This window comes from Lasiodiplodia theobromae, assembly GCF_012971845.1.
Source record: "Lasiodiplodia theobromae strain AM2As chromosome Unknown scaffold_1, whole genome shotgun sequence".
Classification (NCBI taxonomy): domain Eukaryota; kingdom Fungi; phylum Ascomycota; class Dothideomycetes; order Botryosphaeriales; family Botryosphaeriaceae; genus Lasiodiplodia; species Lasiodiplodia theobromae.
Genome location: NW_023336399.1, coordinates 1,048,586 through 1,072,777, shown reverse-complemented (window position 1 = coordinate 1,072,777; position 24,192 = coordinate 1,048,586). Strand labels below are relative to the sequence as shown.

The 24,192-nt window shown below is 54.9% G+C and overlaps 10 protein-coding genes across 10 annotated transcripts; 6 read left to right on the top strand and 4 right to left on the bottom strand.

Annotated features, from left to right (window-relative positions):
* Nucleotides 1-479: 479 nt before the first annotated feature.
* On the bottom strand, nt 480-2,886 carry LTHEOB_311 (Calcium calmodulin-dependent protein kinase kinase; the record flags this gene model as incomplete). The annotated part of the gene is made up of 7 exons (XM_035511997.1): nt 480-1,211; nt 1,267-1,404; nt 1,457-1,866; nt 1,926-2,310; nt 2,406-2,555; nt 2,616-2,685; nt 2,753-2,886. 7 exons carry the CDS (start codon nt 2,884-2,886, stop codon nt 480-482), a joined length of 2,019 nt encoding a protein of 672 aa, XP_035372313.1.
* A 320-nt stretch (nt 2,887-3,206) lies between these two features.
* On the top strand, nt 3,207-3,877 carry LTHEOB_310 (Sybindin-like protein; the record flags this gene model as incomplete). Its single annotated transcript, XM_035511986.1, has 4 exons — nt 3,207-3,243; nt 3,298-3,505; nt 3,568-3,802; nt 3,857-3,877. The coding sequence occupies 4 exons, from the start codon at nt 3,207-3,209 to the stop codon at nt 3,875-3,877; spliced, it is 501 nt and encodes a 166-aa protein (XP_035372312.1).
* A 1,095-nt stretch (nt 3,878-4,972) lies between these two features.
* LTHEOB_309 (uncharacterized protein) lies at nt 4,973-7,037 on the top strand (the record flags this gene model as incomplete). Its single annotated transcript, XM_035511974.1, has 5 exons — nt 4,973-5,044; nt 5,158-5,323; nt 5,395-5,602; nt 5,680-6,141; nt 6,203-7,037. 5 exons carry the CDS (start codon nt 4,973-4,975, stop codon nt 7,035-7,037), a joined length of 1,743 nt encoding a protein of 580 aa, XP_035372311.1.
* Nucleotides 7,038-8,958: 1,921 nt separating this feature from the next.
* On the bottom strand, nt 8,959-9,831 carry LTHEOB_308 (Membrane biogenesis protein Yop1; the record flags this gene model as incomplete). The annotated part of the gene is made up of 6 exons (XM_035511963.1): nt 8,959-9,076; nt 9,128-9,223; nt 9,280-9,305; nt 9,377-9,385; nt 9,459-9,665; nt 9,781-9,831. The coding sequence occupies 6 exons, from the start codon at nt 9,829-9,831 to the stop codon at nt 8,959-8,961; spliced, it is 507 nt and encodes a 168-aa protein (XP_035372310.1).
* An 825-nt stretch (nt 9,832-10,656) lies between these two features.
* Nucleotides 10,657-13,287, top strand: LTHEOB_307 (Cephalosporin c regulator 1 protein; the record flags this gene model as incomplete). The annotated part of the gene is made up of 4 exons (XM_035511952.1): nt 10,657-11,267; nt 11,316-11,630; nt 11,687-13,041; nt 13,094-13,287. 4 exons carry the CDS (start codon nt 10,657-10,659, stop codon nt 13,285-13,287), a joined length of 2,475 nt encoding a protein of 824 aa, XP_035372309.1.
* A 678-nt stretch (nt 13,288-13,965) lies between these two features.
* Nucleotides 13,966-15,078, top strand: LTHEOB_306 (Peptidyl-tRNA hydrolase; the record flags this gene model as incomplete). The annotated part of the gene is made up of 1 exon (XM_035511941.1): nt 13,966-15,078. One exon carries the CDS (start codon nt 13,966-13,968, stop codon nt 15,076-15,078), a length of 1,113 nt encoding a protein of 370 aa, XP_035372308.1.
* Nucleotides 15,079-17,581: 2,503 nt separating this feature from the next.
* On the bottom strand, nt 17,582-19,067 carry LTHEOB_305 (DNA-directed RNA polymerase; the record flags this gene model as incomplete). Its single annotated transcript, XM_035511930.1, has 4 exons — nt 17,582-17,750; nt 17,803-17,925; nt 17,982-18,873; nt 18,926-19,067. 4 exons carry the CDS (start codon nt 19,065-19,067, stop codon nt 17,582-17,584), a joined length of 1,326 nt encoding a protein of 441 aa, XP_035372307.1.
* A 400-nt stretch (nt 19,068-19,467) lies between these two features.
* Nucleotides 19,468-20,297, top strand: LTHEOB_304 (uncharacterized protein; the record flags this gene model as incomplete). The annotated part of the gene is made up of 2 exons (XM_035511919.1): nt 19,468-19,617; nt 19,674-20,297. 2 exons carry the CDS (start codon nt 19,468-19,470, stop codon nt 20,295-20,297), a joined length of 774 nt encoding a protein of 257 aa, XP_035372306.1.
* A 651-nt stretch (nt 20,298-20,948) lies between these two features.
* LTHEOB_303 (uncharacterized protein) lies at nt 20,949-21,959 on the top strand (the record flags this gene model as incomplete). Its single annotated transcript, XM_035511908.1, has 1 exon — nt 20,949-21,959. One exon carries the CDS (start codon nt 20,949-20,951, stop codon nt 21,957-21,959), a length of 1,011 nt encoding a protein of 336 aa, XP_035372305.1.
* A 958-nt stretch (nt 21,960-22,917) lies between these two features.
* On the bottom strand, nt 22,918-24,051 carry LTHEOB_302 (uncharacterized protein; the record flags this gene model as incomplete). Its single annotated transcript, XM_035511897.1, has 1 exon — nt 22,918-24,051. The coding sequence occupies one exon, from the start codon at nt 24,049-24,051 to the stop codon at nt 22,918-22,920; it is 1,134 nt and encodes a 377-aa protein (XP_035372304.1).
* Nucleotides 24,052-24,192: the final 141 nt, after the last annotated feature.

Below are 24,192 nucleotides of genomic sequence, written 5' to 3'. Positions count from 1 at the left end.
TCGCGTGTGAGCGTCACATCGCGCCAGACTTCTGCACGCGCGATCGCCGACGCCACCGTTGCCGGCTGTTGGCACTCTACGCGACAATAATCTAAATGCCGCAGCGCCCTTCTCCTGCCCTGCATGCATCAGCTTACTTTCGAGAATGAATTCCCCTCTTGTGACACTATTGTGACCGCCGCCAAGAAGCCGTATGTATTGCGAACAATCTGGATACCTCCGCCATTGAGGTCACCCTGCGGCCGACGACGAATCGAGAGGCGGGCAGAGGACACGAGGAGGCCATTGGCCTGTGTACGGAAGCGCCCGCTTGTCGCCGTCGATCCAAGTAAGCTTTCTTATTACGCTTTGGTGTACCCCTCTGTTTTCTATCTTTGCGCCTCTCGCAAATTACATGTGCCACCCTCGCGGCCGGCCGCGAGCTCGTGCTGCCCTGTTTATTGCTTTTGCTCCCCGGAACTGTTGCTATCTGTGGGCGATCAGGCCTCCCTTTCCCCAGAACCCTCGCCCGCCTCGCTCTGCGCGTTGTTCTTGGCTTTCTCGACCAGCTTGGCTAGCGCCGCCACTGCAGGCTTGGGGCCTTCGCTGCCCAACTGCAAGGCATCCAGAAGACTCGGATTGCGCCGGATCGATTCCTTGCCCTCCACCCGCCGGGTGAGATAGAGTGTCGGCCGCCTCTGCCCGCGCTGAGCCATGATTCTTTGCACTTCTTCCTCGTAAGCCTTTTCGTACACGTCGATGTCCACCGCACCTGGCGATTCGCACACCACATGCGGTTGATCAGGAGGCACCTCCTCTCCTGCGGGGCAGTTGAGGTCAAGAAATAACTGGTCTTCTAACGGATCATGAGCCTGTCCTTTGCCAATCTCCTGTCGCGGCGTTCGCGGCTCAGCAGAAGTCAGCGATGACTGCGTGTCTCGAGGATCCAGCCTTGGCGACTGTCCCGCACTCCCAGGTGTTGCGACGCCTGCCTCGTGGAGTTGATCCGCCAGCTGTTCGATCTTCGGCGACGCCTCAATGTCGTGATGGACCCCCTCTGTGGCTAGCGTGCTCTCCACGCACAGCCTGTTGTCTGTCGCTTCGCTCTTCGACCTTCCGACGTACGGACGCATGGAAAGCGGGGGTGCAACCATGCGGTGACCAAAGATTCCTTGCATCAAGTCAGGCCGCTTCTTGAAGAGCAGCTGCTTAAAGCGTTTTACAGCTTTCATCTTGGCGCAGTGTAAGTTATACTGACGGGAAAGAACAAAGGCGTCGGATGCTTACCACAGTGATCAAATGACCCATGTTCCCCGTGATGGCGGCATTGACTTCTTCTTCCGTAGGGGGTTCGATAATAGTGGCGATGTTCTCTTCCTTGGGCAAAAGGCAGTCCGTTCCTCTCCGGGTCACCCAGGGATGGTTCTGAACGAGTCAACTCATTGGACTAGCGGGAGACTCGCGGTTCACAACATACCCTCAGCTCATCCATGGTAATGCGTTTGTCCGGATCTTTCTCCAGTATCCGATACATTAGATCAGCAAAGTCTTCTTCGCACTCTTCCAACGTAACATTGTCGCTCCTGATTGCGTCATAGAGCTCAATCATGCCTGTCTTCTCGAACGGTATCCGCCCAAAGCGCAAGCAGTACAGCGTGACACCCATTGACCAAATGTCAGCGGCTTTGCCGGACACGTCGCCATGCTTCGGGACGCAAAGTTCAGGAGGCATAAACGCAGGAGAGCCAGCCGACTTTTTAGTCTTCATCTCCGAGTCCTTCTCGAACATTTCAGAGACGCCAAAGTCGACGATTTTCAGCACATCATCGTCGGTAATCAGACAATTGTCGGGCTTGATATCGCGATGAATGATGCCCTGAGCATGCACTGAAGAAGCGATTGGTTAGTTTACAGGAGCGCATGGCGCTTGCTTTGGAATCACTTACAGTACTCAATACCAAGGATCATGTCTCGGAACCAGCATCGGCACTGCTCGTCCTCGTACGGATCTGCTCTCTCATCCAGGCCCACGCGCATGACGACGCCCTTTTTGCAGATCTCTAGCACCATATACAACGAGTCCTCGTCCGGGTCGTCGAGCACCTCGATCAATGACACTAGATTGGGGTGATTGAGCTTCTTCATGACAGCAATTTCCTCCTTGATGAGGTCTAGGGAGTTATTAGGTTCGCTGCCGGAGTGACGGTGGAGAGGGAGGTTGAAGCCGCGGCCAGCGGAGTACTGGTTCTTGCGATGCCTCACGCCCGGGCTGCGAAGCATGTTTGACTGCGCCCGTTTGCGCAACCTTGATTTTGAAAATTCTTTGACGGCCTGTGAAAATCCTGCTCAGCACAAAGTCCTCGTTCGTGTAGGCATGCCGTATGTTGGATAGGAATTGCCATGGCTTGCCACAACAAGTCTCTTACATATTCGTTTCCATATTGGTCGACTGCCAGGTGAACGGCGCCAAAAGAGCCCCTCCCGATCTCCTGATCGATTATGTACTGGTTGATGCGATGCTGGGCTGTGCCATCGTCTTCGCTGTTGCTGTATTCGGAGCGCGCGTTCAACGTCTCCTACGGTGCGGCAATGTCAGGGTCGGTGGTGGCGCAGGGCATTGAGTGTGGGAGACTGACTTTGATTTCCCTGCTGGTAGAGGGAGCGCGACGGTGGTGGCGCAAGGGACTCTGATAAGCGGGCGCAGAGCTGTTTGCGAAAGGCGTCAGGGTCAGCCTAGGTGGCGCGGGCATACGGCAGGTTCCAGGGCGCATACACATGCTTTATAACGGGAGGTCTGCCGGACTCGTCTGTAGCGGGCACGGCCAGAGAAAGGCTGTCAGAGGGGTAGAGGCCCGGGATATCATCAGCGGAGAGGTGCTGTTGCAGGCGCGACGAGGGCTGCGGCATTGCCACCAGCGTAAGGATGAAGGCGAGCTGCGATGGGTGGTACAAGAACGGGAAGGGAAGAATGCGCGCGCAGAACCAGCTGGGAGGAGACAGGAGAGTGAGCGCTGCAGCGCGGTGGGTTTTGGTTGAAGCTCAGGCTGATGCGCTTGCACCCCGCGCCAGGCCGATCTTTCCTGGACCCTTGTCGGCTTGGAAAGCTTGACCGTTAGGTAGAACTCGTCGGCCTAAACCTCCGATCCACCCATCCCGCATCTTGCATCCCGCATCTGGCCGCCCCATCTCCATCCGCTAGCCCCCGGCCCTGCAGGCAACCTGCCAAAATGGTCATCTACTCCTTCTACATCTTCGACCGCCACAGTATGCCGCCCTGCGCTCGCTCTTGAGTTGCGCAGCCTGCTCACCGCGTTCTAGCCGAGTGCATCTACAGCAAGCGATGGTTGCGCCCGACTGCGAACCACGCGAAGGCCGGCCGCCCTACCTCTGGCGGCAGCCTTATGAGCGATGGTGACGGCCAGGTCGGGCGCAAGGCCCTGTCCAAAGAGGACGATGCGAAGCTCATGTTCGGCTCCGTCTTCTCCTTACGGAACATGGTCAAGCAGCTGGGCGGAGAGGACGATACGTGGGTGCTCACGTCCTGGAGCTGCCTCTACTCTTGTCGCTAATGCTCCAGCTTGATCGCAGCTTCCTTTCCTTCCGCACCGCCGAATACAAGCTCCACTACTACGAGACGCCCACCCGCCTGAAGTTCGTCATGCTCACCGACACCAAAACGAACAACCTCCGCATAGTCCTGCATCAAATCTGGGCGAACCTCTACGTCGAGTTCGTGGTGAAGAACCCTCTCGCGCCTGTCGAGCACCCTGGTGGCGTAGGGGTGGCCAACGAGCTGTTCGAAATGGGACTGGATAGCTTCATTGTAAGCTCTGGCGCGTTGGTTTCTACAGAGCACTATCCCTAACCTTCGCCACAGGACAGCGTCTTTCCCGGATGAAGTTTGAGGCTTGCTCGATAGATCCTCCCTAACTACAGTGACTCGATCTGATAGTCACACAATCTCGCCACGTTTCCCAGAGGTGAAGCATTTAAAGCAACCACGACGGTGTCCCAAAAACCGTTGGACTGGGGATGAGCCATTGGGTACGAATAAGTAGACCTATAGCTACCACGCGTCCGTGTGGGGATGGCGGGGGATGCTGGAAAGATTCGTTGTAGAATATTGTCCGTCCGGCGACATTTAGACCTTTAATCAAGCATTGGAACAATTTCTTCACTTTCTACACATGATCTTCTTTTCCTTTCCTTGAGGGGACATATCTTTGTCTCTATTCCTTTCTCATCTTATTATGAGCATCGCACTCGTCCCGAACACCGTAGTATACTACCAATGGCATGACTACTCCGGCCCCTCCCTTCTCCTTTGCGCCAACTTTTCAATAGAACTCCAGCTTCATATAGGCGCACTGTGGCACCCAGCGTGGCTGTTCGTTCGACAAGCAAGCCAACTTTCTCTGTCGCCTAGGTACAGCTGATCTAATCGGCACATCATGATATTATTACGTCTCACGAGCATTTATGAGAACAAAATTTGTGTCGGTCGCGACTTATGTTTCTACGTCTACATATTGCTCGATTGGCTACGTAAAGTGTGTGATCCTTTTACTCTGTTGTTCGTCTGCCAAGGATGTAGCCCATCTCAAGTTAAGGTCGGACCCCTGAGGACTAGTTCACGATCAGCCACTTGCAGAACAAAGAGATAAGCAACGTAAACAGCTGACCATCTGATGCATTCTTATTGGTCGATCACTCTGGAAGTGGATGGGAAGATGGGTCTGTAAGACCACCGGGTCATCCTCCAAGGTGCCCATGGACACCAAGGTGCTCAACCTTGACCATGGCTACTGATGTGGACAGGGTCGGCTATGCCGTGGAGCGCGGCTCGAGGGAAAGAGAAGCAGGTGGCTACCCTCTGCGTCAATTGAAACTATAAAATTCTCTTCAGTCCCTAAGACTACTTCTACTTCTTCTTCCTCTTTCCCTCCCTACTCAACTCGATCCAATTTCCCGCTCATACACCTAACTTACAACAATGGTGGCGACGAGAGCAAAAACAAAGATGGAGAAGAAACTTCTACCAGTCACTGTGCTCTCGGGCTTCCTGGTATGCTAACATGCCCTTCGCCCTCCCCTATCCCCCTCATGAGGTGGAAGACCGAATTGAATATCGACGTCTCGTACAGATATGCTCCAAGATCAAGACTGACAGAAACACAGGGTAGTGGCAAAACAACACTTCTCAAGCATATCCTCCAGTCAAACACACATGGGCTCAAGATTGCCATCATCGTCAATGACATGGCTGAAGTGAACATTGACGGTGCTCACGTTGCTCGCCTCTCGGGAAAGGAAGACAAAGGCAACCTCGTCCAGATGCAGAATGGTACAATCCACTCCTCCCAATCGGCGCTTCAGATCAGGGGCTTGGTCTAGCAAACTGACACGACTGTTTAGGCTGCATCTGCTGCACCCTCCGTGGAGACTTCTTGGTCGAACTGGCCAACATGGCATGGGGCGGTCAGTTCGACTACGTCCTTATCGAGAGCAGCGGCATCAGTGAACCGCAACAGGTTGCCGAAACATTCACAGCCGCACTCAGTGCAGAAATGCTCGACATCCCAGAGGAAATTGAACTTGAAGACAGAGAAGTCATTGAGAAGGTGTACGTCCACGCTTGTCTCCCATCCCCTACGCTACTACTGCGGATCTCGACTGACCAAAGTGTCACAAAACGCACAGTGCCAAAGCCGGTGGGCTCGAAAAGGTCGCCCGCATCGACACGATGGTCACCGTCATAGACGCCTTCCGCTTCTTCGCCGAATTCAACACGGCAGACTTCCTGACGGACCGTTACGCGCGCGACGGCAACGCAGAGCAGGTGCCGGCCGAGGACGAGCGAACCGTGTCGGACCTGATGGCCGACCAGATCGAGTTCGCCAACGTCGTCGTCGTCAACAAGACGGACATGGTGGACCGGGCGACACGCGAGCGCATTCGGGGCTGCGTCAAGGCACTCAATCCGAAGGCGAAGGTCATCGAGACACGGCATGCGCAGGTGGACGCCAAGGAGATTGTCGGCAGCGGCGCGTTCAATCTCGAGGAGGCGCAGATGATGAGTGGCTGGCTGGCCAGTCTGCAGGAGATGTTCGTCATGGATGTCAATGGCAAGAAGAAGATGGCGCCGAAGCCCGAAACACTTGAGTGAGTCTTTCTATGGCCTCTGCATCGCATAAGATACTGACTGGTTGCCTTCTTGCTTCAGATACGGTATCAATAGCTTTGTCTACCGGGCACGTAAGCCCTTCGACCCGATGAAGCTGTACAAGCAGCTCGCTGGCAGATTCGTTCTCATCCAGCCCGATCCGGAAGACGAGGAAGAAGAAGACTCGGATATGGAAGACGTCGTATCTGAGAAGGGCAGCTCCAACGCCGTCGGCACTGACGACGACGAAGCCATGCCTGACGCCCCATCCTCCCGCGAGACACGCCAGCAACATATGATGTCCAAGCGCAAGGATTCCAAAGGCGAAGATCTCGTCGAGCAAGAAGAGGACTATGAGGAAGAAGACCCCTTCTTCAAGTCTTTACCCACCGACCCGGCTACCATTGTTGCCGCTAAGGCCGCCGACCCGATCTGGGCTAAGATGCACCGTTCTAAGGGCTGGCTGTGGTTCGCTACGAGACCCCAACAAGCGGGGTCTTGGAACACTGCGGGTGCGATGCTGCGCGTTGAGTACGAGCAAGACTGGTATTGCGAGCTTCCGGAAGAAGAGTGGGCGCCAGATGAAGAAGTGGCGGCCGCGATTCGGAAGGACTTCGTGGGCGAGTGGGGTGATAGGAGGCAGGAGATCGTGTTCATCGGAGAGAGTCTGGACGAGACGAAGATCACTGCGATATTGGACTCTTGCCTCTTGACCGACAAAGAGTTCAAGAAGTGGGAGAAGCTGATGCGCAGGAAAAATGTGGACTTGGAGAGGAAGGAGGAGAAGCTGAACGAATGGTGGGACGACTCGTACTGGGCAGAATGGACGGTGGGCGGGGAACACGAGCACGATGGGGAAGACGGCCATCACCATCATCACGGTCATAAGCATTAGATGGCTAGGGCTTTAGAATTACTATAAGCAGTTAAAGTTCAAAAAGGAATATCAAGGGAGGATGATAAAAAAGTTATTCGAGGCATCGTCATACGGAAACATAGAGAGCGAATAGAAATCATTGAGGGATTAGGTGATTGATTAGCTACACTATGTCCTACAATTGCCGAGAGCTTACAGCCAGGTTGTCACAGTGGAGTGCATAAGGTTTCGCCTTGCCAGGTCCCACGAAAACCCTTGCAATGTTCACAGGCAGGTAAAGCGGGTATTGAGACACGAGTATGACCGTTGAAGCTCTGCAAATAAATCCTGCAGATGCACACAAATATGGTACAATGTATCTGGTATGACAGGCTTGGAAAGGTCAAAGTCTTGGACGAATCGTTGCGTTGTCATAGAACTGGGCCAATCATGTTATGCCAGCATGGAACATATACGATGCCTAATCCAAAACAACACTAAAGAACCAATCCTGCAGCTAAATGAGCAGCTTGAAGGGACCTACGTACCAAAGAAAATGCGTTCGCCTCTGTACCTTCTTTCTCCTTCGACCAAAAAGGAATTCAAAGCCGCCCCACCGGAAAGCGTTTGAGCCAACACTTACACAGTAGTACAACAAATGGGCCAGACGGTCTGGCGTGACACGATAAAATCGACGATTCCTCATGCCTGAAATAGCATCAGTGGTGCTGGCACTAGTGTCGTCTCCTTGGAGAATACATTCTTGGGTGTCGAGCCCGGAAACACTTCCAGCCAGCTGTCAACGGGGCAGTTGTGCGACCTTTGGCTGAAACACGGCGCTAGAAGGCTGCATATGTTTCCTCCACTTATGTATTCTCTGGTATCGCCGCTCTGGATGTTTGTTATGGTCCACTGACTTGTCACTCTCTAAATATACGGGTCACATTGTCATCCTACGAAATGAGCACGCGCTTCCACATCAAAACACTAGAGCGCGCTCGACCACCGACCAACCAAACCGGCGCTCATTCTCGACCAATCCGGCAAGCCGCGAAGCTCGTTACATAATCCGCTCTTCAACCACCAGTTTCTCCGAGAGGATGCCTGAAGCCGAACTCCCTTCCACACTTTTTCTCGAATGAAATCCCGGTCTCTCGATCCGATCCGACACGGTTAGTAAACGATAGGCTGGCGGCGATGCGTTGTTGGAACTAATAGGGACCGGGGCCGAGAATTCCCCCGTGTTTTATGGTGCCTATGACGTGGTTGGGCTGTCGGGTACGAAAACTTGGTGCAGGTGCGTGTTGAGCGGTCTGCCAGCGAACGTGGCCTACACGCCTCAATTTCTTTTTAGCCTTGGGCCAAGTCAGCTGCAACAACAAATTTTTGAGGCGAGCAGAGCCGCCGTTGGCAGGATGCCTGACATGAGATCGACCGGGATCGCTACACGGGATTATGAACATGTGAAATTTAGTGGAGAACTCCCGGCGAGAACGCAGAGTACGGGGTAGTCATTCCGTCATGATGGCGCGGAACTCTGGCCTTCGCCTTGAAAAGAACGCGCTAAGCGGCGACAAAAAATGCGAGCCGAAGCGGTGAAGGAGGAACAGAGACGCGTAGAAGCATGGCGCGTGAAGCCCAGGAGCCCGCTCCGCACAAACACAGCTGAATCAGAAATACGTGAAGCTAGATGCATATCCCTTTTGTTGTCATTACTCGGAATCGTCTATCCATAGCAGTCATAGTTGCATCCTTCCATACATCATCCCTCCTGCATTCTCTACCTTTACAGCGGGATCGCCCTCGAAGCTCCCAAGAGCTAGCATTCGTCCCAAAGATAATCACTCCTAAGAGCGTCTATATTCCGCCGATGTGTTTGTCACTTCGGAATATGACCAGCCAGCCGAGTTGCAGCTGCTGCAGCTCGGATTTTTCTTTCGCTTCAAACGCGAGAGCCAGTTTACTCGGCCTTGGCCTGGTCGGCGGCAGCGCGGAGGTTGGCAGCGGTGGAGCCGCTCTGCGAGAAGAAGCGCGAGAAAACAGGCTGGATGAAGGAGCGGAAGACCACCTGGGCACCACTGTGTAGATGCATTAGTTCACTGCCTAGTGCCGGGTCCGGGCTAACTCACGAGGTCTGGGGCAGGGCCATCCAGAGGATCAGGACAAACTTGAAGGTGTAGTAGAAGGGGAACCAGTAGACGGCGCTGACCAGGCTCTCAAACACACTGCAATCCTTATCAGCGGGAGCTATGGTGCGATAAGCACGGAAGCGGGCACTTACGTGAAGAAAGCAAAGACAACCCAGTACTGCACGGAAAAGCTGTCAGTAACGATGAAAACGGCGATGGGGAGCTCTGAAAGCGCTTTGTTCGACGTACCGTCAACCACTACAACGACTGTTAGCTATTTTGAAACGTGCGGGGCGGTGTGCGGGCCAAAGCTCGCGCGAGAGCCACGTACCTGAGTGTCATCGACCTTAGTGGCCGAGAAGAGGGCATCCAGCGAGTAGTAGCCGGGCAGAGCGAAACCGACGACGTTCACGAGGAACTCGCCGGCAATGTTGAAGAAGATCAGGAAGAAGTAGACGGCGCCAACGCCGAGGATGGCATAGACCTTGGGCACATTGGTCTGCTTCTCGAGGTTGACGAGGGCCGGGTACTTGGACAGCTGCGCACGCGTGACGGGTCAGCGGTGAGCTCGAGCGCTCAGGTAGTGATGACGGGGCGGTTGGCGTCGAGATTGCGACCGCGAGCGGGACAGGGAAGACCTGGCGGCGACGTACCTCTTTGTCGAGCTGCGAAATCTGGTGCTGAGCCTTCTCCTGGAACGACATTGTGGATAGGGTGGGGGTTGTTGTATGATGAAGTGTGAGATAGTGGGTGCAGATGCGAGGATGCAGATGGAGCTGGAGGATGAGAACAGGTGGACGAGAGCGCGTGAGTTTGGTTTGCGTCGGCGGAATCGAGGGTCCGATGACGACAGGCTTGCCGCCCGCATCATCGTGCGCGCGCCTACCTACGCCCACGCCCACGGCCAGCAGAACCAACACGCTGCAGTCCGCCCGAGCCCAGCGTGTGCCCGCCTACCGTTGTCCTGTCCTGCAGGGCGATCCATCAGCCGGTCTGGGCCGCCGCTGCAGCCGTCCATAACAAGCCGCGCACGTGACGGCGTCTGACTGAGGCAGGCGTGCGGCCGTCGGGCTCTAGCAACGGAAAACGAAGGTTTGTTTATCCTCAGCTGCAGCCACAACATCTCACCTTCTCCGCCCCGGCTCATCGCCAAACCTTCGCCCCTCCCGCTGAAGAACCCCCAGCCCTCGGCGCCCACAGCGACCGCCCGTCCCGCCCCGCTGCGCCCGCCTGCACGCTGCGCCTGCCCGCAACAAGCCGGGTCCAGTTCAGCTGCCCGTTGCCCGGACGCACTGTGGTGCCTTGGGAATCTCCCGCGGCCGGCAAACCCCCGATCGACGCCATTGCAGCGCCCGCTGCTCCTCGAGCGGCCTGGCCTTGATCTGCACGAAGGCCCAGCTATGGTCAGTTCTTCTTACCGCTAGTTTTGTGGATCCGCGGGCCCGAGGCGCTGCTGTAAACAGCCAAGGCAACCCGCACAAACAATCGCTGACCTCCAAGCACCAACGCAGGCCCAATCCCACCCGCAAATGCCCACCATGCCCAACCAGGGCCGGCGCTCGCGCTCCACCACCTCGGCCAGTACTAAAGCAAGTCAACGCCCGCTCAGCCGTGCTTCGACCACCAGCCTGCAGTCCCAAACCACCCAGGATCAGCATAGCAACGACTTCCAGCAGCCGTATCCCCAGCACGCTATTGCCCAGCCTCAGCAACACATGGGGCACCAAGCGCAATCGCATATGCAGTATGCTCCCGTCGACCAGAGCCTGCTGCAGGCCGCCCACTCCCTCGGCCACCAGGACAACATGATGATGCTGCAGTACCAGCAGCATGCCGCGCCGCAGATGATCCCCCAGCATTCCCAGGAAACCTACGCCCACCCGCCGCCGAACCCGTACATGCATCTGCAGCAGCAAGCTTCCGACTATGGCAACAGCAACCCGGCTGCTGCTGCCAGCGGCGCCGAGACCGACGACAAGAAGAAAAAGGGCGCCTCGGCCAGTGCCACCAACGACAAAGAGCTACGGGAGATGCTCACTCGCGCGGACGGCAGGTCGCTGAAGGAGGTGGCAGAAGAGGTGCTCCGCACCGAGCGTACTTCCCGCGCCGAGAAATCAAAACAGTTGTTTGCAATGTTATGGTGAGACGACCATCCTACCGTTACACACGGTATGCTAACAATCTGCAGGCTGAGACAAACATGTAAGCATGCGAAGACGTCAGTACCCAGGAATCGTGTTTATTCGCAATACGCCGACCGCTGTGCAACGGAACGTGTTCAACCGCTCAACCCTGCCTCGTTCGGAAAGCTTGTGAGGGTCATCTTCCCCGGCATTGCTACCAGACGCTTGGGGGTTCGCGGCGAGTCCAAGTACCATTATGTCGACCTGGCTCTTGTGGATGACCCGGTCGACGGCCATGAGGTCGAGCGCGCAGGCAGTGCTCACAGCCAGGACTTTAGCCATACCCGCCAGGGCTCTACGCACCTTTCTATTGATTTCAAGTGAGTGGTCGATCCGTCCCCAACGTAGTGCCAGCTCATACTAACAATCTGCGCAGTAACATGCCAAGGCTACCGGCAGACACTGCCGTCTTCCCAGCTCAAGAGCAACCTACCGAGCCGCAACAGAAGTCCACGGAGACAGGGAGGCCGTCGTTTGGCCGCGCGTTTGCTGAACCTTACGTTCCTGGTTATGGTAGCGCGAGGCAAACGTCATCCACGTACGAGCAGCAACTCAAGTTCCCCCCGCCGGATCAAGAATCTTTCCAAGAGAACGACTCTATTGAGCTCCCTAACATTCACGACTACGTACCGCCTAAAACAGACATTGATGCTGCAAACGCGTTAACAGCTTTGTATCGTACTCATTGCACCTCCCTTGTGGATTGCATTCGCTTCTGCAAGGAGAAGCAATTCTTCCGTTTGTTCACCTCGTTCCACGGCACGCTCACTGTGCCTGTTCAAAAGTTACTGGCGCACCCTTCCATGGCAATCTGGATAAGAGAGTGTGATTGGTTGATGTACCAAAAGATGATCCGTTTTGTCTCGAGGCTTACTTTGCAAGTAACACCGCCCGTCGTTTTGAACTTTCTGAACAACATCTCTCGGGAGTTGCATAAGCACATCAGCAAGACTTTCCAGGGACATCCACTTCACGTTCTTGAGGCAAGGCTAGAGCCGGCGACCCTTTTTGCACAGTTGCTTCACCGTATGCTTCGCGCAAACCAGGCAGCCCACGCTGCTGCCGCTCTGTTGATGATCGACCAAAATCGGAATCAGATGTGGATGGATTGGGTCACCTATGTCAACCCGAAACGAGTCATGGAAAGCGAGTTGCCGAACTGCGGCTACGAGGAGACGTACAAGATCCTCACCCAAGATGTCCGGAGTCTGCTATTGCCTCTTTCGACGCCTGTGTGGTTGGAAAACGGCACGCATTACCAAGAGGCAGCGCTTCAGGCCGCACGGCAGCACGGCGATTCCCCCATCACAAATGAAACGGTTATTGATCGACTGGCCAACTTCCTCTCCAACCTCGGCACCCGCTTCCCTAACGCCGATGCTCGGACACTCCTCCACTGCATTAGTGCCGTGGGTACTGCAGCTTGCCGGGAGATTACGGTGGAGAACGGAGCTAGCTTCTCTCCTTGGTGGATCACCAAAGTGTTTGTTGACGAGCTAAGTCTTTGGCTCGCATCGTTGGGTGGGTTTCTGGCGCATCGGGCGCCTGAGCGCAAGCGCATGTCGTCTCAACTGTCACCGATGGAGGGATCGATGGAAAACAGGGCGGAGAACGGAGGGGCTGTTCGCGGCAATAGTCAGGATGAGAGTCGGTTCAACAGTCTCGCGGCAGACTTTTCGGTGGATACGAGCTTCATGAGCTCGCAGGTCAAGGACGAGTCCGGTAATGACAGTATGTTATAGCCACGCCAGTCCACGGACTAAACTGACAGGGCCCGCCGTAGTGAATGCCCGAAACGCTCAAGAGTCCTTCAACCAAAACAAATTCCAGTCATTCGGCATGGACTTTGAAAACCAAGACCTCGATGACAGCGGCATCGGCATGTCATTGATGGACGACAACATCGGCACGTCGAAAGGCTACATTGGCGCAGACGCGAGCAATAACTTCACTCATGGCGGAATGAACGTCCGTTGAGCGGTGTGCCATCCGTCCCCCGCATCGCGCATGAAGCCAAAAGCCGAGTCACGAGTATACGACTGCCTCCGACTTTACGACTTGCATTGTGGACGGTGCAGGAGTACTCTGTTCATACCTCTAATCTTTGTACATGGGTCCCCGGCGATGGTCGCCGCTGTTAGGGGCTGACGTTTTGATTTCTTCTGCACTGCCTTTTATTTGCTTTCTTGACTTTGGTATTTGGGATTAAGTGATTTTAGTAATTGGTTTTTGCTTTCGGTGGGGAGTCGATATACAGGCCGGTGTTCTACGGAAAGGTGTTTTCGTTTCATCGGGAACAGGCGTGGGCGGCTCTTATGGATAACCCTGGGCACTTTTGGGAAGGACGGATGCGATACCTCTACTGGGTTGGACGTTGGAGTAGTGTTCTGTAGATCCGTTTAGCTTATGCGCAAGGGCTTTTTTGATCATCATAACCGGGCGGTGCAGAGGTGTGGCTGAGTCGTCGGTGAAGGCTGACGGTGCAACTTCTGACTGCAACTTTTGACTGTGCGTCTTCGGTGACGCCGCTTGGTAATAGCGGCGACAGGGTACCAACGAAGCCCGTATAATCAATAAATAGCGACCTGCGCCCTCCTGGCTGAAAGTTCAGCTCCAAGTACCTTTTTCTCTTTCCAATCTTCTCCCACCTGGCAAATGGCTGAAGTGCCAGAAATGACGCAAGCGATCGACGTGCGCGCGCCGAAAGCCGACACCGACGCGCCGCAACACCAAAAAGTTCCCGGCACCGAAAACACGACAGAAGCCGAAGCGCAAACGCAACAGGACCTGCCCTCCACCACCATAACACCCGAAGCCAGCCCACAACCGACACGCCAACGGACACCAGCGCAGCGGAAACGCGATCGCAAGAAGGGCGTCAATCGCCGCAACAACAAAAACCTACTCCCTCCGGCCGCCGAAGACGACGACGACGCATCGTCCTCGATCACCGAAGAGGGCTCCTCCTGCTCCTCCTCCACCCGCTCCTCCACACCCGTACCCGAGACCACTACTAGCATAACAACAACAACAACACAAATCCCCCCCTCAATGCCGCCACCAAAGGTCTCGGCGGCGGCGGCGAAGCGTGCGGCGGCAGCGGCGGCGGCAAAGGGCAAGATCGTGCCGCTCTTCATCGCGTCCATCGGCAACCCGGCGCCGACGTACGCGCACACGCTGCACTCGGCGGGCCACACGCTGCTGGACGCGGTGCGCGACGTGCGCCACTTCCCGGCGTGGCAGAAGGACCGCTTCTACGGCAACGGCCTGGTCAGCCGCCAGGCCGAGGCGGGCGTGAACGCGAACTTTTCGTGGTTGCCCGGAATCATCGGTGGCGGTGCGAAGAAGGGTGGTGGTGGTGGGGTGGGGGAAGAAGGGGAGGAGGCGTGGACCCTGTGGCAGAGCCCGAGCTTGATGAATGTGAGCGGCAAGGCGCTGGGGCAGGCGTGGGGCAGGTGGAAGAAGGAGAATAAGGATGGGGAGTTGGTCGTCGTGCATGATGAGCTGGAAAAGCCGTTGGGGAAGGTCGTGGTGAGGAAGGGTGGCAGCGCGAGGGGGCATAATGGGCTGAAGAGCATTGCGGCGCAGCTTCCGAATATGCCGTATGTGAGGATTGGTGTGGGCATCGGTCGCCCTGAGAGCAGGGAGCCGGATGTCGTGGCGAAGTATGTCTTGAGGAAAATGACGCCGCATGAGAGGTCACAGGTGGAGGGGTGTGCGGATGAGGTGATTAGGAAGTTGTGGGATGTGCAGGAGGGAAAGGTATGAAGAGCAGGGTTGGAAAAGAAGTAATGTCCTTCAGAGAGCGATTCCCAGGCTAGAGCTTGAGTACCGAATTGCGCGATACCCCTACTACACTTCTATTGAGCCTCTACACAAAGACGACGATCCTACATACCGAGATTTCCTGGCTGCCAATCGCAGCATGTCGTGGTGGGAAGAGCGCGATGCAATCACGATCCAGTCAGCTTCACCATTAGCCAAACGCTTCCGAAACGGATCGCGTATACGTTATGGTTGGCATTGAGTCCTTACAGAACTTAATGGGTTGACTTCAAAAAACACACTATAGGACTCCAGGCACACGTCTTAGCATCAACGGGTGTTTTAGTAGACTTGTAAAAATAGTAGACATGTAGAGAATAGAATCTACAACGTAATTAGATCTGAAAAGAGAATTGCATATCCTTGAGCACGTCCGACTTTTATCCCTACGTGTATGAGCGTCAGGTGTGAGAAGGAGAGTGGATCACAGCCGATACCGCCCGCCTCATCGCTCAGGTATTAAAGGAAAGATACCATTGATAAATGGAATTGCCCTGGCGCACTTGATATGGAGAGGGTGTTGAGAAATGAATAACTTCTAGAGCTCCTACACAGTCCTTACATTATTATTGCGCATCCGCAGGCCTTCCGCTTTCATCGCCAATGCCATTTCCACTGCCACCCGTTCTCCTGACTTCCCATGCCCCGTGAAGAAATTGCCGGCCTCATCACTATCACCTTCTTCGCACACGTGTCTCGTTCTACTTCCATAAAAACGCTTTTCTCACCGGCCTCACCCACCCTTCCCTCCATTTGCGGTCCACAAGCGCGCCCGCTAGCTCCTTGTATCCCACCGCGTCGTTTCCGTTCAACTCCTTCATTTTTGTCTTGTCCTCCGCTATGTCCGTCAGTTAGTTGAGGAGTTCCTGCTGTCGCTGCCGCCTAGGGCTCTGTTTACGGGACTTCACTGCGTGAAGAAAAGACGCTCCAGGCACTGCCATGTCTTCTTCATCGAGGAGAGGATGTTCAGGGGGCGGGCGTGTCGGGACAGTAATGCTGTCGAGTCAGGTGCCGCCGGGAAGGTGTTCTGATTGACGCTTCTGCTCTTTTCCAGCATCCACACGAATATACCAATTCACGATCGGCTAAGGGGGGCATGGGATTGGTAATGGCAGGGCTAGAGAGAATGGTATCACCGGCCTGTGGAAAGCTGGTTCAAATCGCTCCGGGCTGGCGAGTGACGCGCTCGGCAGCAGTACGGCGGGTAGGAGCATTCGATGGCTCAGGATGGACAGGATTGTATCGGTGCGCTTATTCTGCGCCTGAATGATCGTTGGGCTGCGTCGGTCGGCATGAATCCCTTGCGCGTCTTTTCTCCCCTCGATGCTGGAGCACTTCCTGGAATTTCCGTTCCTCGTTGGCAACCTGTATCTCCCAGTCCTTGAGATTGCCGCGCTCAGTGGCCTCCATCCGTCCTTTGCCCTTCATTGTCAGTCAATACAGTGTGATCTCCGTGGTGAAAGGAGGAAGAGACTGGTGCAACAGTGGCCAATGGGCATGGACATACTACTCGGTAGTCATGCTCCTTGCGCGAAGTTCCAAATTTTGTGCGATACACTCTGTGCGGGTCGCACGACACGGCGTCTATGGGTGGATATTGCCCCACGGATCCTTTGCGTGCTTTCTTCCGGGGAAAAAACCAAAAGAGTTCCTCGCAGAAAACCCGAAAACGGGACCGAGTTGTCGGAGCATACGGATCATGCGAACGGCTCTCGGATGGCGTGATAGAAGGGGCCGTTGTGGGCCCACTAGGCGCTCCGTTGGATTTGCTTTTGCGACGAAAAGAGAGACGTGAAGACCAACTCTTCTGAGATGCATACGAGGGCGGCGGTGCTGAGATGGCAATTGAGGGAGTCTGCGACATGGCTGATTTGCAGGAAAGAGCCGTAGTAGTCGCTCGACCCGTCTTCTTATTCGATAGCGATGAGGCTGGAACTTGTGGCTGCTCCGTATGCAACTGTCGTGGTGGCGGAAGAGACTTGGCTGGCGTTGCGGTCTTGGTACTTCGTCCCAGAGAGAGGGCGGAGCAGGAAATCTTTTGGTCGACGATTAGCTTGTAAAGGAAAATGCACATACAAGTGGTAGGTGTAATTAGTTAGGTGAGAATGATGCTCAAGCGGGTTGCCGGCCAGTGTATGGCGCGGCGATAGGTATCGATGGAATGGCTGCGCTTGTAAGGATGAGTCGCAGAGGGATCAACAAGACGGATGGAAATCACCACATGCCCAGTCGGAGGAGGGAAAGCGCGGTAGAGACCCAATGATTTTTGACCAGAACGCCAAGTCCCGGGTATCCAAGAAATTGCCTTTTTCGGTAAAGTGCACTTTCCTCCCGGATGATGCTCGCCCCTCTCGGAGGAAGCCTACTCACTCTTTACAAACGCCGTAACCTCCCAATTCGCTCACAGCTATGAATTTCAATCGCATACAGACAAATAAAATACGAATTACCTCCTGCGTGAGGGGAGGGCCCTCTGCTTGGGGAAGTCCAGAGGAATCTTCAGCTTGGCCGTCTTGTGGTTGACAGCCTCGGCCTTGGTGTACTTCCCTGCCTCGCGTTCCTTCTCCGTGGGATTTGTTACCTTGCAGCCCAGTTCGTGGTAGTACTGACCGACCCTAAAGAAATGGTGAGTGGAGCGCGCGCATGGTTTTAAAGTTTCGGTCTTACTGTTTGTTGTCAAGCCTGAGGTCTTCACGCAGGTCAAACGTATCGACGACAAAATCATCGATGTAAAGAGATAGAGCCGCGATGTGCGTAATCAGGTAGTCAACGTGCCACTTCGTCATTTCGCTGTAACTCGTGTTAGTATCCTGGATTTCATAACGGCCAATGGTGGAACCACGTACTTTCCGTCAGCAAACTTTCTCCTGACTCCATCCAGAAGTGCGCCGCTTGTTCCCGTCTTCTTCTCCAGATCGGCTCTCTGGGGGAGTTTCTTGGCGCCATTCCGTGCGGGCTTCAAGGCGGCCAGGAAGTCGATCAGAAGCAGCATGTATTTCAACACCTTAAGTTTCTTGGTGTTCTTTGACGACAAAGTTTTCTGCAGTCTCTTGGCAACGAACAAGCTCGGGGTCCTTATATCCTCATTCTTCTCAGCGGTTTCGAGCCAGCTCTTGACTTCGATCAGGCGCATGCTATCCCCACCAATGAGGACTTCGGGCGGATAGACTTCGGCGGGGGTTGCGGCCTCCAGGTTGGCCTTCGGTCGAGGCTTGTTCTCGTCAACAGCCTGCTGCAAGGCTTCGCGGCTGGGGGCGTCGGCCGTAGCCTCGGTCACGGACTCCAGGACGGCCTTGGCGACAGCATCGGTAATGTTGCCCTCGGCAGCACCAGCTGTTGGGTTGATGGCGTTCTCGGTGATGGAAGACAGAGCCTTCTTGGCCTTCTTGGTACCGAATTCCTTGCCCAATTGCTGGCGAAGAGCGAAATTGGTCTGGCGCTCCCGGTTGGCAGCGGCTTCCCTTTGAACGCGCATTTCCTCGGCCTCGCTCCTCAGAGTGCTCCGCAGCACCAGCTTCTGGGCCTCCATAATCTGAAGCGCACCGGTCTCGGGATCGTAGATGCCGACATAATCCTTGAGCAGACAGTCGGCAGTGCCATCCTCCTCCTGACGCGCGGTGAAGTCGAGCTTGGGGTGGTCGGAAGATTGCAGGAGGAGCTCGTAGCGGCGCTTCTCAATGTCCTTCTTGTATGGTTTGAGGGTGAGCTCAGAGGGGAAAGATAGACCGGGAGTGGCAGCTGTGGTGGCGTCAGCTCGGCGGAGGGGTGAGAGCAGATCGAAGAGGCATACCAACGACGGGGCCGAGCTGGTAGTTGTCGTCGAGGACGGAGAGCTTCACGGGGCGCGTGGGCTGGTCAATCTGGACCTTCTTGCTGGGGCGGTCGTTCTTGTCGGCATTGCGCTTGCGCTTCTTCTCGCTGAGGTCGGGCATGGCGGCGGGCGGGCGTGGTTGGCGGTGGTGTTGGTCGCAGGCGGTAACTTTTTTTTGGCCGGCGCCGCTGGGCACTTTTTGGCGCCAAGAGCGGCAGTGCACGGCCACAGCGCCTCACCGCCCGGGCGGTGGTGATTTCCATTCGACGCGCGATTCGCACCGTCGAGTGACGCAACGCGTGCGCTATTCGCATTGGCGTGCAACTACAGATCTTGTTTGGCTGCACCTGGTCACTTGCCACACAGCCCACGCAATCCATGTTAGTTGCTGGGCTGGTTCCCGGATATCAATCCGCGTCGCTCCTTCCTCCTTCTGCTTCCGTCACTAACCCATCCTTCGTCTTCCCTTTGTCTGCTCATCCCCTGCCTCTCCCTTGCCCGGACTACATCCTGCGAGCAAGATGGCCGCGATTTTAACCACCATCCAAAACCTCGCCGGCGCTGTGCAGGGAAAGGCCCAGAATGTCCTCGATGGCGTCTTTCCGCCCGAGAAGCGAGCAGAGCTCTTCGCTAAGCTGCAGGCATTTGCCGTCAATAATCCCAAACTCTCTGTATGTCTTGTCGCTTTAAGCATTTTCAAACGCGGTGCTGATAACTTCGCCCAAAGGCATTCCTCCTCACGAATTTCGCCCTGACCGGCCTGCCGCTCATTATGTTCGCCGTTTTTACTCTTACCGTTTTCGTCTTCTCCCTGGTCGCCGCCCTACTTGTCGCCCTCCTCGTTGCCCTTCTCTTCACTGCGTTCATGGTCGGTGTCGCCCTCTTGGTTATGTTGCCTACCATTTTCCTCACCACCATGGGTGCTTCCTTCCTGTTCTTGTGGGGTCTCGGCGGCTACTACATCATGAAGTGGTTCAACGAGGGAGGAGATTCGCCTGCTCCAAAGGGTGCTGCTATCGGCGATAAGCTGAACAGCCTGACTGGCGGCAGGCTTGACTTCTTGATGAACGATGCCCGGAGCCAGGCATACAAGAACGAAGCCAACAAAAAGGATGACGACGGCGAAAAGAACGCCAACGGCTCACCCAAGGAAAAGCGCCAGCCCAGGAAAATCAATCAAGCCGCCGACGTCGGAAACGCGAAGGACCAAGTCGAGAAGACTGCCAACACCGATGGCGTCAAGAAGAGAGTCGGAAACACTACCGGCACAGCTACCAACGCTCCTGGCACTGCCACTGGTGCTGCTGGAGCTGCCAATGGTGCCGTTGGAGGTGCTACTGGTCTGACTTGACACGGTGGTGGTTGTCCCTGATGTTTGAAATTGTCAAAATGTCTCAATTCTGTTGTAATATTTACTACATTTTCATTCTTCAGCGAGATTGCATTGGTGGTTGCGTTGGGGAGTCGGGATTTGAGAAGGTTAAGATCGTGCGAGACGGCTGGACTGAAATTCACGCATGCCATTAGCGTTCCCTAGATTCTCGGATATGTTTTTTTAAGCTGCAATATGCGCAGCAGTTTATAATTAGAAAGGTATCCCCCCAAACTCCATGTGGCATTGTTCCTCGCGTGATCGCCATTGGCCCCATATGCTTATGTTTAGAACAAGCAAGACAAACCATGAAAGGAAATGGGATGATAGCAAGTTAGACTGCCCTGTGAGAGGACTTTCTAGTTGCTCTGCACTCCCCGACCTCGCCGGTCCTCGAAAGTGTGTCTAAGCCGGCGACTGACCTTTGCAATGCTCTGCACTCTCCGCTTTCACATGTCGTCCAGCTGCTGGTAGCCATAACCCGTGCTTTATTTTGGCATAACCCCGGCAGCACTGGCTTGGCGAGCCTCCGGTCTTCTCTTTGCTTCCACCATCACTTCAACCATTTCGTCGACATCAGTCCACTTCACAAAATTTGCGCGTGCGAGACCGACGCTGCGAGTGCGACCGATGTCGCAAAGCACGATGGCCGCACCCGCTCGGGACAAGACGCTGGCCGAATCGATTTTCGACATGGATCGAATCGCCGACGAAACTCTGCGAGAGTTGTTTTCCTGGGACGCGGTCAAAATTCTCAACTTCAAAGAACACCTTCTGAGCAGATATCAGTCAGCCGCTTGGCTATTCAATAATGGCACCGCAAACTTCAAGAACAATGTCAATAGAGCGACTCTACGAGAGATAGGATCACAAGTGATGGAAAGCTGGGCGGAGGACTTTGGCAACGACCATGGCCTGACGGAGGACCAGCTGCGCTATATCATCGAGCAGGTTTTGCGCGAGAAAAAGAATCACTACGAAACTTCGAAGCGAGACCTCGCGAAGCAGACTGCAAAGAAGAGAACCGCAGATAACAGCATTCCGGTCCCTACATACCCAATTAAAAGGGTACGGACAAGCGAATCCGAGGAACAGCAACCTCAACCTAAAAGTACTAGACAAGACGCGGTTGAGGCTGCTGTGCTTACCGAAGCCACCAGCAGCGCGACCGGAATGATCAAGCTCAGCCCAGACTCCATCAACACTATTGTTAGTAGCTTAACGGATGCCTCGACTAAACTTACCGACAATGCCGCCATTGACGCAATCACTGCACGCATTACCCAGGCCATGAACGATTTGATTCGCGGCGCAGTCAAAACGCATCTGAAAGACACCATTGACGACCACCTGGACGAGCATCATCCGGTTTTCCAACGATTGATCGAGTTCATGGAGAATGACATGACGAATACCATGGAGACTTCCGCGAAGAGCGCCATGAATAATTCTATGGAGAAGGTCATGAAAAAGTCCATGAAGAAGGTCATGAAGAAGTCCATAGAGAAGGTCATGAAGAAGTCCATGGAGAAGGTTATGAAGAAGTCTATGGAGAAGGCCATAGAGAAGGCCATGAAGACGGCTATGGAGAAGACTATGGAAAAGACTGTGGAAAAGGCCATAAAGAAGGCTATGAAGTAGCCTTTTCGCGCAACAGAATTCCCGTTGTGTTGCATTTCACTGGAAGCTAAACCTCCATCCGGAATTCCCGCCGACCAATCCTTGCTCAACGCACTTACTTCGCTACGCAAAGACAAGTGCAAGTCGTCTGATGGCATTGAAGAAGTTAGCTTCGACGTGCTTCATGAGCGTGTACAGAACTCTTTCCCGAATGTTTTCAACAACCCGGTCTTAATTTATGAAGATCCTCTCGTCACCATCGAGGACGACGAGGGCTTCAATATGGGCATCACTTTGTTGTGGGGATACGTCTTAGCTCTAAGCATTCAAGAAGGGGAATGACGGTCCACTGAGCGTGCTTTACTGGCGGTGGTTAGACGGTGCCAAATTGACGCCTAAAACACAGTTGAATGTGAAGCTTAGGAAAGCTTTGAGCGAAGCCCATTGTGGAGCGCGGTGTGGGCCGGGAGCACAATTTAATGCAAAGACAGATTCTAGGAGTAGCAAGAACTGATTGCAAAACCTCAATTCTTCATCATGAATACGTCTTTTCTTTTTCAAGAACAGCTCAGCGCGCAACTCAGCACGCAAGTCAGAGAATTCTTGCTCCTGCTCGAGTACTTCCATATGACCCAAGTTCCCAAGGCTATAGGCGCCTTCTCAAGACTACTTTTGCCTCCACTGATAATACCATAACGATTGTGGGTCAGAATGTGGCTCAAAGCCCATCAGAAAACAAGAAACTAACACTCGTAGTAGTAACGAGGAATCTTGGAACGATTGATCTTCATCTGGAGCTCGGGGTCGCCGAGAGGCGATATCCATTTCCTATCACCTGTGCCCGGCAAAACATGAAGAAACTTCGTGAGGTATTGCGGGTCGTACTGGCTGAGCTAAGTCGTAACTCCCTCATCCGTTTACTCAAGTCTATCAGACCGTTAGCTCGCGCGCTTGAGAAGGACAAACTCATGTCTGTTTCTTACTGCTGATCTGGCGAGTTTTCACCTGGCGGGCCTTCATTATCGTCATCGGGAGTCGCAATAACCTCTGGCTGGCTGGACGCGTCGTTTACTCCGGGGCCGGACACGCCGCTTGGTGCGGAGGGGGGCACGCCGTCGAATTGGTAGGTGAACGCCTCGTTGAATATGGAGGAGAGCGCTTCGTCGAACGCGTTATTGGACGCGTCGTTCAATTTGGAGGACGCGCCGTCGAAGTCAAAGAAATCCGCGCCGTCGAAGTCGGAGGGGTCCGCGCTGTTGTTGGAGTCGGAGGGGTTCGCGCTGTTGTTGGAGTCGGAGGGGGACTCGCCGTTGTTGGAGTCGAAGGGGGACTCGCCGTTGTCGAAGTCGGAGGGGGGCACGCCGTTGAAGTCGGAGGGGGGCTCCCCGTTATTAAAGTCCGAGGGGGGCTCCCCGTTGTTAAAGTCCGAGGGGGGATTACCTTTCGGTGTGGAGGGGGACTCCCCGTTGTCGAAGTTGGAGGGGGGCACGCCGTTGAAGTCGGAAGGGGGCTCCCCGTTATTGAAGTCCGAGGGGGGATTGCCTTTCGGTGTGGAGGGGGACTCCCCGTTGTTAAAGTCGGAGGGGGACTCGCCATTATTGAAGTCCGAGGGGGGATTGCCCTTCGGTGTGGAGGAAGACTCGGTGTTGAAGTCGGTGGGGGGCGCGCCGTTTGGTGTAGAGGAGGACTCGGTGTTGGAGTCGGAGGGGGACTCGGTGTCGAAGTCGGAGGGGGACTCCCCGTTGTTGAAGTCGGAGGGTGTCTCCCCGTAGTCGGAGGGGGTCTTCCCGTTATTAAAGTCAGAGGGGGTCTCCCCGTTGTTGAAGTCGGAGGGGGCCTCGTCGTAGTTGAAGTCGGAGGGGGACTCATCGTTGAAGTCGGAGGGTGACTCGCCGTTGAAGTCGGAGGGGGACGAGCGATCTAAGTTGTTGGTAGAAAGACCATGTATATTGCTGAAGTTTATGGCTGCGATGAACTCTATTCGCCGGACTTCGTCGGCAAGGGCAGTGCAGACCTGGTTCCAGAGCTGCTCCGAATTTTTGACGTCATCGAGCCGCTTTTGCCTGTTGTTGTAAACCTGAAGTTCAAGTTGTTCGCCGGGGAACCGGGCCATGCCAGATGGGCGACGCAATTGCTCGCTGATGGCGGCTAAAAGCTCGTCGTAGTTAAGGTGTTGGATCGGAAACCAAGATGTGTCGTTGCGGTCTTCAGGGCGAGGGCGACGGACATTTCGGGCGAGTATATCAAACGTCTG